We start from the raw sequence: 12047 nt of genomic DNA, 5'->3' as shown, positions 1-12047 counted from the left end.
ATGAGGCTTCATTACATTCTGAGTCAGTAGTACTTGAATTAACCTGCTTTTCAGCAACAATTGTGTGACCTCTCCTACTGATACTTAAAAGACTTTAAGCCCTGCGTGAATGGTAATTTAACACTACTTAAACGCGATGAGCAGGTTTGTCCGTGCTGAAGAGTGTTTGTATTTTTACAAAATTATGCTCAGAGGTGCGGAGAAAATCTTGACTAGTATGTTGACTAGCTAATTTATTTTATTTTAATGCAATTGTTACAACAGAGCTGAAACTCTCCAGGCTTGGTGCCATTTCTGCAACAAGCTGCCTCTTAACCTTGGATGACTCCACAGCTTTAGTGTAGACTAGGTTACGTTATTAAAACACAATTGCGGCCTGTGTCATGGAAACAAGCGAGTAGTCATCTGTGAAACTTATGTTCTTTATCTTAATATTCTTGCTATAATTACCAGTGAAGCTACTACAGGGCTTGCCAAAGGTGGATATCTGGCTTAGTTTGGTCCCTGTATCAGTGTAGCATTTACATGATTGCTTCTTTGTTTGCAACTCTTGGTTCTAGGAGCAGTGAGAACTTGGAGTTACAGATGGCTACAGCATTCTTTCATCTTCTTTAGATAGCACAAAAGCTCAGTGCTATAACCATGATGAGCTGAAAAGATGGTTTTGACTGTGTTTGTGTGACTTGCATTGTCAAGAAACATTGGTTAAATCTAGCTGTGAAGCATTAGTTTTGAAACATAGATAATTTTTGGATTTAGCGTAATTCCATGGGTTGTTATTGCTTGAGCTCCTTACTTAATTTCAGCTACTCTCATCATTCCAAACTGTTAGTCTAGCCATCCTCATTCTTAGGATTGCTTAATAGCATTTAAATGTAAAGTTAAAATTTACCAAATACTTTGGAGATGGCTTCCATTAATGAATACATACTTAAAAATCTGTTGCCCTGCTTGTGCCCAAATACGCTGCTCATGAACTACATCTAAAAACTTGACAAATCTGTGTGGATGCTAAAAAAGGCTGTCTTGAAGTTTCCCTCTTCTGTGCTTCCCGCACTCTTTCCCTTATGTTTCCAGGGCTGGTTAGCCATTTAACAGATGTGGCACAGCTTTTGGAGCCTGTTACAAGGTAATGTAGGAAGGAAAGGGATTTGGTTTTGACAGGCTTAGGTCCCTGGTGTAGATGACACGTGTCAGATCTAGAACTGGCATGATATACTTTTTGAGAAGCAATTCTGACTTGCTCCACTGTAAGCCATGCATGAAACTGCACTGAAAATGCCAAATAGGTAAAGTTCCATTGTCTGCCTTCATTGGTGCCAGAATGAAAACATGTCTGAATGTTTCAGTCCTCAGGGGGATAAGATGGTTAACCCCTTTTAGTTTGTGGTAAGTAATGCAGGTTGTTATCTGCTGTCTTGGTAGAGATGAGATTCTGTTGCTGCAGTGTTAAATCTCATCTGCAGTATCATGCTTGTAGGTAGTGGCTATGATTTGGTCTTTGTTTACAGCTTGGGTGTCTTCACTAATCTTTTAACAATTGTCTTCTTAGTTTTAGGCAGGATGAATGCAGCTAAACTCACAGCGATCTGGGAGAGAAATGGGGAAAATGTAGATTATCTTCTATTAGAAACTCCTCAGTCTGCCTGCCTCCACTTTTTGGAAGCAGTTGTTACGACTGCAGCGTTGTGTTAAGCAGAACAGTGTTTTGACAACTCTATTCAAATGTGCACCATTTCTCTGAAGTTGATGGTGCCATACAGTTTCTTACTAATGTAGAAATGATACCACATTGAACAGGTGCCTAAAGTAGAGGAGCGGAATAGTTTAATAATTCTCTCAAAATGTTTGAGAGAAGGGTGTAACAGGGTATAGAATTATAATAAGGCTCGGAGGGTGAAAAAATTTGTCGTTCTGAACTCCTGCTATGATGAAATATGTGTCAGCAAACTAGGTGTTCCATTGCCTTTTGAAAGAACATCACAGTAGTCTAAAGATCGTTTTGTATACAACATATAATAAGTGATCCCTTCTTGTGATTATAATATGTTTAAAATGAACTCTTTTTAGAAAAAAGAAGCAGACAAGCAACTATGTTGGTAGATTTGTTTAAAAATTCATTAGTTGTTTTGACTGCTCTTGGATGACTTTGTGCATTTATTAAAAGATCTTAGAATCATATCATAAAATCATAGAATGGTTTGGGTTGGAAGGGACCTCAAAGATCATCTCTTTGATGTCTACGTGCAGTCTTCCAAAAAAAATGCTTTGAAGGTAAATAGAATAACTGAAGCTTTATTAGAGGCTACTGTTATATAAACGGTTATTAACATGAACCTATTTAATGTCTATTTTTAAAATGGGGGCAGCATCTACTAAGTGATAAGAGAAAACCTCTTCAAAGAAGTTAAAAGTGGGGGGGACAAGAGGAGATTCACAGTACACTAAAAAAAAACCCCATGCATGCACAATGCACCCGAAAACATCCAGTTTTGACAATTTATGTGGTTCCCCCCCCCCCCAGAGTGTTCCTCTTAGAAAAGTTTGCTTGAGCAGGGGTTTTATTGGAGGTTGTATTGCAGGTGGGAGACTGGGGAGCTCTTTTGGGCAGATTTTTACCGGTGTCTCCAGCCAGACTTTAATTTTCCCCTTGCAATGGTAGTGTTGTTGTAGCTGTAATGTCACTGACATCAAAGCAGAATTATAGCTGCTGAATCAAGTTGGGAGAGTAGCTCTTACTGGAGAGTGGGTGGCAAGCAACCATTGCAACCCTTTCTAATTTTTTTGTTGGTTTTTTTATGCTTTCTCTTTCATTGAATTGTGCTGGGCCTTAACTAAATGATTCATGTCTACTTACCTCAGTCTAAGAAATGGTAAAGGCATTGCAGTGGCAACAAAATCTTCCCCCCGTCTCCCACCTCTTTCCTAAATTTGCTTCTGATCTACCAAACGCGTATAGTAGTAGTCAGGTAACTGTAGATTACTACTGCATGAAAAAGAATGATAGTGGCCTTAGTGATTTTTGATCTTTAATATAGTTTCTCACTAGCAGATGCCAATTTATTACTGCTGTGATACTTTTGATACTTCAGATCACTAGATGTATAGAAAAAACCCATTTTACTTCAGCAGGTTAGGCCTCAAAGATGCCTGTTCTTTCACTTGTGCTTATGCAGCTGAAGTGTTTGCGGTCTCTGGAATGCTACCCACTTCCCATTGCTTTCTCTTCTTGGAAGTTTGCTACTTAGATTAGTTAAGCTGTTTGTGGCTGATTTGTTGCCTTGTTTCAGTTAAAATGAGGTATTGGTTGTCTAATTGCTGTCTGTCTGTATTTTTGCCTACCTGTTTATTAATAAAGAGCTGCCTTTAAAAGTGCTAACTTCAACTGGAGAACAACTAGGCAAGTAGTTCAGCTGGCAAATCTTAGAAAGGAATGAGTAAGGAAGAGTAGTGACTTCTCTAGCTGACACCAAGGAGTAATGTGTGTTTGTACCCATGAATCTGAATACTTCTACAAGCTTGTCCTGTTTATCTTTGCTGTGGCTTCTTTCATGGGTGATCTGATGGTAGGCACTAGCAAATCTGAAAGTTGTGTGTGTTTGGTGGTTGTTTTTTTTCCTAAACCAAACAAAACCCCCTTTTTTGCAATGTAGGCTCTTGTATAAGCTCTGAAAAACTGTCATAGGAGAGGTTAGTCCTCCTGGACACACAAGCTCTAATCTGTTTTTTCTGATCTTCTGGTATGGATAAGGAATTGTCTTCTCTTTAACTTCCCCAGTTGCTTGGAAAAGGCCTCAGAATATAATTCTTCAGGGGCATGTTAATTGCTTGATCATTTGCTCTAGTTTTCAAATTTGTAGTTGTTGCAATTCTTTTGGATGTTCAATTGTTCAAACATGTATCTGCTTCTGGGAAAAGCAAGTGATTTGCTTGCCTCCTCAAGAGCAGGGTTGATAGTTCTTGAGTATTTGACCAGTTGAACCAAAGTCTCTCTTCTGAAAACTGTTGTGGATATCTTAAGTGCCTTCTACCTTTCTTCTGTTAATCTGTTTAGTTCTTCCTTGATTTTTAATCCCAGTCTAATCATTCTGTTAGTTATACTCATTTGCATTGACAAATGCAAGAACTCTTCATTTGAAGTGAAAGGAACATGTTTTAGGTGTGCTTGTCTGCTATTAACTCCCCAGGCTTAATCATCAACGGGCTTGGGAGTCCTTACGATTGGTAGAAAAATTGTCCTAGGTAATAGATCATGAAAGCATTTATTATTAGGAGTTGTTCACTTCCACTTTCTTTTAAATAAGCTGTAAGGGATACATAATATCAACCAGAAGTTAGTCATGTATATCTTCCCTGAAAATTTACTGTTTGAGCCATGGCAGGCTGTGTTTTGGGGGGTGTGAGTAGGGAGGTTTAAGTGTTTTTACACATGTATTCTCTTTTAATGTTCATGACTAAGGTGCAAGACTAGTGATTGAATGTTGACTGAGAATAAGAGGTCAAGAAGATGATATATTAGGTTTCATTCAATTTTTTTTTTCCATTGAAGCACTTGATAAATAACTTTATTCAACATCTTTCCGTTCTGTGGTAAGACATTGGCTCTTGCCTCACAGGATGTTGTGAAGCTTAAATAATTGTAAATTGCTTTTAGATCCTCTGTTGGGGGAGGTACTGTGGTAGAGTTGTGATGTTGGTGGTTTGTGTTGGGTGGTTTTTATTATTTGTTTCCCTTGTGTTGTTACAAGCCAGGAAGCTTCAAATGAGGGATAACATCTTGTCCTTAACTGGCCCCACTTTCCTAAGGTACTTTACAGACTACCCAATAAGAGACTTTTACATGAATGTAGATAAACTTCTTCCTTTCTTTTCACATTCAAAATAAAAATTACTGAGCATAAAAAAAGTAAATCTTGAATCTGATTTAACTGAATTTCAGTGAGTTTGGGACAGTTTTGATCATGTTCATGATTTTTTTTTTTTTGGTTTTTTCTTTTTAAAGAGACTTATTACATGACCACTGAAGCCTGTTGGTGTTTATGTAGCTTTGAAAGAAGAGTGAGAACATCTGTTATTCACAGACTTCCAGGATTTGCTGTTGGGTGGGAATTTCTTTTGTTACAGAGCTCTGTCTTCTGGGCAAGTGTTCAGGGGTGCTGGGGAGCGCGTATGCGAGCCCGCATGCGCCGAGGAGGAATGAGGAAGTGAAGCACTTGCCATCAGTTGATGGTGTACAGCGAGGTTTCGGAGAGCAAACGGGGTGGGGGGGGGTGAAAACTCTCAATCTATTGGAAATACTATTCTGGTCTTACTGTATGTGTTCTTCATGGAGCTTCCTGGACGGAGGTAAGAAGCTTTTTCTTCCACCTGCTCTTCTCTGATCAGGCATGGACTGTCTGTGTCTCTCTAATTTTTTGAGAGTTTTTTCTATGGAACTGGATATGGAAGACACAGCTAGCATGATTATCCTTTTCTGTGAATGATGAATTTGGCAGCATAGGGTGTTTGTGTGTGTGGCTTCGGCATGCCTTTTGAGACCAAGGTGTTGAGTCTCTGTAAACAACCCATTACTTTCAGCTGGTCAGGGTTTCCCATGTTTTGCCAGATCAGCTTCTCCCTAAAATGAAATTCAGGACTTTTTAAAGTGTTAGGTCCTGCACTTCTCAGGGAAGAGAAGACAGATACTTAAGTGTTCTCAGAAATGCTGTTTATTGAGCACACTGGAGTGGAAAACTTAAATAGGTCCTGTGAAGCACTGGTGAAACTCGGTGGTGTCTGTTTGGCACTAGGCAAGTGTGGAGGCATCCGGTTGTTGGTTAGGATTGCTGTGTGGGTATCTGGTAATCCGTACTAGTTAGGAATTGTTTTACTATTATCTGTAAATTTCATTTAGGTTCTTGATTTATTTTTAATCTCGAGTGTCAGAGAGGTTTTGAAGTAGTGAATGTGTTGCAGAACCAGTCTCACAGGAAACAGAACTGCATCTTTGGCTAGATTACTTTTTCTCAGAAATGTGTACGTTACTACTCAGGAGTAAGAGTCTTTAAAAAAGATTAATAAAATGGTATTTTCTTTATTAGATTAAATTACAGATTAGCCAAGAGCTGTATTTGTGTGAGCAGATCGGTTGGCAAGCCTGAGTTTGTTTTGGCAGTGAGGAGCTTCTGTGGTGTTAAGCTTTGCACAAAATAGGCTTACTTACGTGTTCACTGTTAACTACTACAGGAAGTTCTGCTCGTTTTATTTCTGAGTAAGACTTGGCAAAAATGAAATGGCTTCAGGACTAAAATAAAAGCAGACAATAAAAATTACTGTTATTCAGAATTTTGATCTTTGGATGTCAAGATGATGATAATGCTTGGGTAAGAAAAACTTACTGAACTGCCATAGAGATATGTAAAAACGTGGGAGCAGATAATACTCTTCAGAGCCGTGTATACTGAAACGGCAGAAATGGAGCAGAGGGTGCCCCGTAGGTGTGCTGAGTCATCTGCCTTAAACTGTAACATGAGTTATGTGGATTGCTGCTGGGAAAGATCAGGGCTAACTTGTGCATGACAAGGTGGCACGTGATATGTCTGCTAGTACATGTTAGGTCCAAATAACACATTTGTGAGAGAAGTCAGCGTGTGCTTGGTACCTGTACCAAAGGACTCGGAGTGCGTGATTAATTTAAAGGGAGTTGCATTTTAGCTGAAAGCAGAAGAGTTTTCTTGTATGTCATCGTGTGTGAAACTTGGTGCCAGTGGATATTGGTAGAAAGTGTTCTGCATTTTAAAAACATCTTATTCTTGAGGGTTGAATCTGCAAAGGTTTCTAGCTATGTGTGGAAGGCTCTGGCCATTACGGACATAACGCAGCTTGGACAGGAGACTGTGTTACCCCTCTGCGTTGCGGTCCGGCAGAGTAAGGAATGTGATAAAGCATTGAGCAGTTGTCCCAGTGGTTTATAGAATGATCTTGTCTTTCTCTGAAGCACTGGCAGAGTCCCAGAGGAGATGGTTCACTGATCCGATTACAGTGTGACATTTCCAGTCTGGGTTGAAGGATGGAATTTCAAGGATTTTGGGGGGTTGGGGGTGGGCCCAGAAGAGAGGAGAAACTTTTTCAGGTTCTTCTAGCTGTGAATAAAAACAGCTTTTGCAGGACTAAGCAGGAGGAGGAGACTTGCATACAGGTATTTCATGTTTTCAAACTCAGAAATAACAAAATCTCTCTCTGCTCCCAATGTAGTATTCAAGGTCTATGTCTTGGGGCATCTTCATGCTTAATTGCAGCTCCCTATCTTCCAGTTTATGTACTGTGGATGTGTCTCTTTAGTTTTTCATTTTCTTGAGATTTTGTGTATGATTGAGGAAAATAAAGATATACCAAGAAGTGTGTGTGTATATATATAAAGAGAGATATTTAAAGTGTTGAAGCTAACAGGTGTGAAATACTTAGTGAATTGAGAGGGTGGGATAATGCTATAGTATTATGAGGAAGGAGATTTTATTTAAATGGGTATGTCTTTTATAAATGTTTGCATTCTTTGTATTTTGTTAACCTCTGGTATAATTCTGGAGAGAAACATTAAAAAAAAAGTTATACCATGAAAGTGTGAATGTGCTTTTCCTACCTTATCTGTACAAGGAAGCGTCCTCTTTCTGCAGTGACGATGGTTCCAGTAGCTGTCTGTGATGCCGAAACTGTCTCATTTCCATAATTTTATTGCCGTTGGTCATCTCTTTGAAGTTAGAATATTTTATTTCCAGTTATTTCCAAGGTCGTAGTAAGTCACAAACCTTGTGAAAAGGCACATGTCTTTCCCAGCTTTGCTGCTTATGTGCATCCCCCATCTGTATGCTTTGTGCCTGACCTGAATCTCGATGCTTGACTCTGTTTCCTTGTCTGAAGATTGAAGATCCAGCAGGAAAACTAGACCATATATGTGGAAAGCTGTGGAGGCGGCAGCAGTACTTGGTTTGGTGCCAGCCTATATGCATGCAGCTTGTGAACTGTCAGTCCCTATGATGCCTTTCCCATCTTACACAGGACCAGAGGAATTCACAATTCTACGCTCATCTGTTTTGGGAGATTTATTAGCAGAGCAGAGTTTGTTGCTCAAACAGCTATTCTGTTCTCCTGTGGGGAAAAGGTTGGCTGGATCAAGCCAGTTAGTCATCTGTTCCGGGAGTTAGACTGTGCTGAAATAGATGATTTCCTGAGGTTTCTCCCAGCCGTATTTTCTATTGTCAGTGCTACCTGTGGCCTTCCTCTGGCATTTAGGCACCGGTATGTGTCCACAGGTGCTACAGAGTCCAGTGAAATGAGGGGCAGGAGAGCAGCCTGTCAGGGGTAGGGGGAACTGTCACCCACTGGTGAAACATGCCCCTCTAGTGATCGCATGTCCACAGTCAGGGCTGTGGGGTTTCCATTCACATGTGATGTGCCCTTCTATTCTGGCAGTTCAGTGCCGGGCTTAGGTTTAGGACCCTTGTGAGAGTTGTGCTTGTGCGTAAGGTTTGCTTCCGTTGTTCTCCAGCCTTTTGAGACCTGCCTTGATAAGGGGTTAGGGATGCCACTAATTACTCGGCCCCTCCCCAGACTCCCCGAACTTCTCTTTCAACTATTGAGATTGTAAATAAACATGGCCTATTTCATTATGCCAGTTGTCTGGAGTGGCCAGAGGTAGAGGTAGGAACAACATGTCTCTGTTTGATTTTGTTTTCTTTTTTTTTTTTTAATTAGTTAATTGATGTTAAAGTTGTGTTCAACTCCTTTATTCCAGTTCAGAGCCAGGGATGGTGGAGTCTCCATATCCACATCTAATTTCTAGTGATGGTATACTTTACGTTAGCTTCTGGTTTTAGATTTCCTCAGGTAGTAAGAAACTGCTCTTTTCCTTAAAGTTTGATTAATAATCAGTGTTTCAAATAGACTGTTCAAATTGTTTCTGAATTGCAGATGAATCTGGGAAATTGCTGGTTTTAATACCAGTGTGGTGGAAAAGACACAATATGATTCAGCTCTTAAATTCTGAACTTCAAATGGTATTTCATAGCACAGCAATGCATACACTAGATTTATCAAGCTGTGTACTGCTCTTTGCAGGAGGATTTTTGTGAAGTTTCAAGCTAATTCATATTACAGATTTGGTTTACGGAGAACGATTCTGGCTGGAATGCTTGATACGTAAAATATGTAAAGGGGGCAGGCAGGAGGGAAGGCTTGGAAGTAAATTTGCTGGAAGTTTTAGGAAGTTAGCTCAGTCAAGTGACTTACAAGTGTAAGTGTTTTTGTTTGGGTTATGATGATACAGTAGTAATGGGAATGATTTAGCTGTCTGCTGATAAGATGGAAAAAAAAAAACTTATTTGCTTTTGAAGAAGTAATTGGGACACACACGTGACACACACGTGACACGGCATACAGGGACCCTGAACAACCTTGTCAGATCTTCTGGTTGTGCAATGGTGGTGTTAAAGTTAACCGCATGCAATGCCTCTTCCTCAGTACCGCCCTGCCTGGGTAGGGTTGATTTCTTACTGATTCCTTGTTGGCTGGTAAACAGTGGCTGTGTGACATTGTATGTTCTCTTTTGAAGACAGAAGTAATTTTTTTCATTAGCTTTAGAACTAAGCTTTAAAGTTCCATGATGAGACATGGCTAAAAGCTTAACTAGTAACTCTTCATTGTTTGCCTTGGCAAAATGATGTTGCCTGTGAACAACATTGCACTAAATTCTGGAACAAAAGCCTGAGGCTTTTCAGAGTCTCTGTTTTAGCGTTAGATTTTTGTTGGTGTTTTAAAATGCCTTGACTCTGAATTGCAGCAGTCCTAACTTGAAGTTTTTCTCTTTGCCTTTACTTAGAATTGAGAATTTTAGTGTTGAGGGGTTTTTTTTAAGCTGAGGCTTGATAAAAGGTTGCTGGTCTGCTTATATAAGAACTTTCTACCCGAACAGATATTAGCAAGCAAGTGCACACTCCTTGTTATGAAACCTAAGCGAGTGGTGTATGGGAAAGAGAAACTAACGCATCTGGGTGGTTGGGGTGGGTTTTTCTTCTTTCTTATTGTTTTGCTGCTTGATTTAGAAAAATCTATTTGGTAGTAAATGTGTGACCTGCACTTTTTTTGCCAACTTCACTGGTGACAAAGCAAGCCAGACATCAGACTTTTTTTCACTACCAATTTTCCTTTTGATAATGATAGTTTTCATATCACTTCATCTGTCTACTCTTTTATATTTCTCCTCGCATGCAGAGTTCTGCTTTTATTTATTTTTTCATCCCAAAGAGATGTCTTATCTTCCATTCCCTTACTAATTAGTAACATTTGACCTTCTTAGCGTTTTGATTCAAAATGGCCAAGTAATAAAGACCTCCCAGACTCTCCTCTGTTGTAGTGTTTCTGTGTAATTTCTCAGTGCATTAAAGATGTTACTTTCTCTGTCAATGTAATCTCTACGTAGGCAATGAATTATATAAATCAGGGTTAGAAAAGGGTCGGTGAGAAAGTTGTCACCCTTCCAGTCCAAAATTACTTCTAGAAATTTTCTTTCTGCTTTTGAAGGATGGAGCCATTTGGTGGACAGACTGACGGCAAGTTACTGATGCTGAGTTATACCCAGTAGTGCATGGGAGAGTCCCAGGGTAATAGAGATATGACCAGCTAAGTCTGTGTTGGTACCACGTAGCTCTGTACAGATCAGCTTGTGTGAAGATGCTGTTGTAGCAGTATGTCCTATTGCCTAGCGATGTGTATGAGCTCTCCTGCATGTAGACAGTGTCTGACTGTACCCTGAGCCATTCATCCATTTCTTCTTAACGCTATGGCAGATGAGATGTTTCCACAGAGTCGTCACGTGCTAATCCAGAGCCCACTGAACTTGGAAGAAAGCTTGCTTGTGGTAGAGGTTTTGGATGAAGCCTTGTCTAAGCAAAATTACTTAAAGCTCACAGTGAATACTGTAAAAAAAAAAAAAAAAAAAAAAAAAAGTTTTAGTGGAATAAGCGCAACAGCCCTTCAAAAATGGTCTTTTTTATTCAAATCTGGTTGATGTTAATTGGCTCATTTGTAAAGAAAAAAGAACATGTAAGACTAATTAGCTTGTAGTTTTTAACTTCCATGAGATAGATAACTATCTTGATTTTTATTTTTTTGGAAGCTGCATAACAGCAGAAACTGTTTTAAGTGGCTTTTCCAGTGCCAGAGACTAGCTTGAATTAAAGCAAGTCTTGACTCAGTCCTCTCATGTCAGAACTGCACTCCTAGGTCAGCTGTATTTCTACAAGTGGTATTTACTGGGCACAAAGGATTTCACATACCTGTTGCAGTAGAGAATGCTAACTGTCTGTTTCTGTTTTCTTTTAGGTTATGTTTCACACTATGTGCTGACTGTCTGTACTTACAGAAGATATTTAAAAACACACAGACTTTTTTTCAAAGATTTTGATTCCAGTGGAATCTGTGCTTTAGATTTTTGTCTTGTCAATTAACTCCTGAAGCAATGCCTGTACAAGCTCCACAATGGACGGATTTTCTCTCCTGCCCGATTTGCACACAGACTTTCGACGAAACAATCCGGAAGCCCATCAGCTTGGGTTGCGGCCACACTGTCTGCAAGATGTGCCTCAACAAGCTCCACCGTAAGGCATGCCCTTTTGATCAGACCACTATCAATACAGACATTGAACTCCTTCCTGTGAACTCAGCCTTGCTGCAACTAGTGGGTGCTCAGGTATCAGTGCCTTTTTTTAAATCTGTTTCTATATTGTTTTCCATCTTTCTTTTAGGAGGACAAGTCATGAATAAAGAACATGACTCTGTGTTAATGGTGTGTAGAGTAGACATCTACCTTTTTGTAGGCTTGACTTTTAACAGGTTTTAGACCTTTGACATGGTGTAGTAGAGGTGCCTGGAACAACTGTTCAGATTTTGATTCTACCGGTTGCTGACTGTGATTTTGTTACATCTAATTTACTGAAACCGTAGGCTGTCACCAGCACGTGTTGGTTCTGTTCCCTTCCTTTCCTTCTTCCCTAACTCATAACTAGCTATGCTCT

General features: G+C 39.7%; 1 protein-coding gene across 1 annotated transcript in view; it reads left to right on the top strand.

Moving 5' to 3' along the window:
• Positions 1-12047, top strand: part of RC3H1 (ring finger and CCCH-type domains 1) — a 65703-nt gene that overhangs the window by 11709 nt on the left and 41947 nt on the right. Inside the window, exon 2 of the mRNA XM_086463418.1 lies at positions 11356-11722. Coding sequence (XP_086319544.1) covers positions 11492-11722 — 231 coding nt within the window. The 5' untranslated portion in view covers positions 11356-11491. The remainder of the gene's footprint in view (positions 1-11355; positions 11723-12047) is intronic.

The sequence above is a fragment of the Leptosomus discolor genome, chromosome 3 (genome assembly GCF_034619465.1).
Source record: "Leptosomus discolor isolate bLepDis1 chromosome 3, bLepDis1.hap2, whole genome shotgun sequence".
Classification (NCBI taxonomy): Eukaryota; Metazoa; Chordata; class Aves; order Leptosomiformes; family Leptosomidae; genus Leptosomus; species Leptosomus discolor.
The sequence above is the reverse complement of the archived record's forward strand: the minus strand, read 5'-3'. Positions and strand labels throughout refer to the sequence as shown.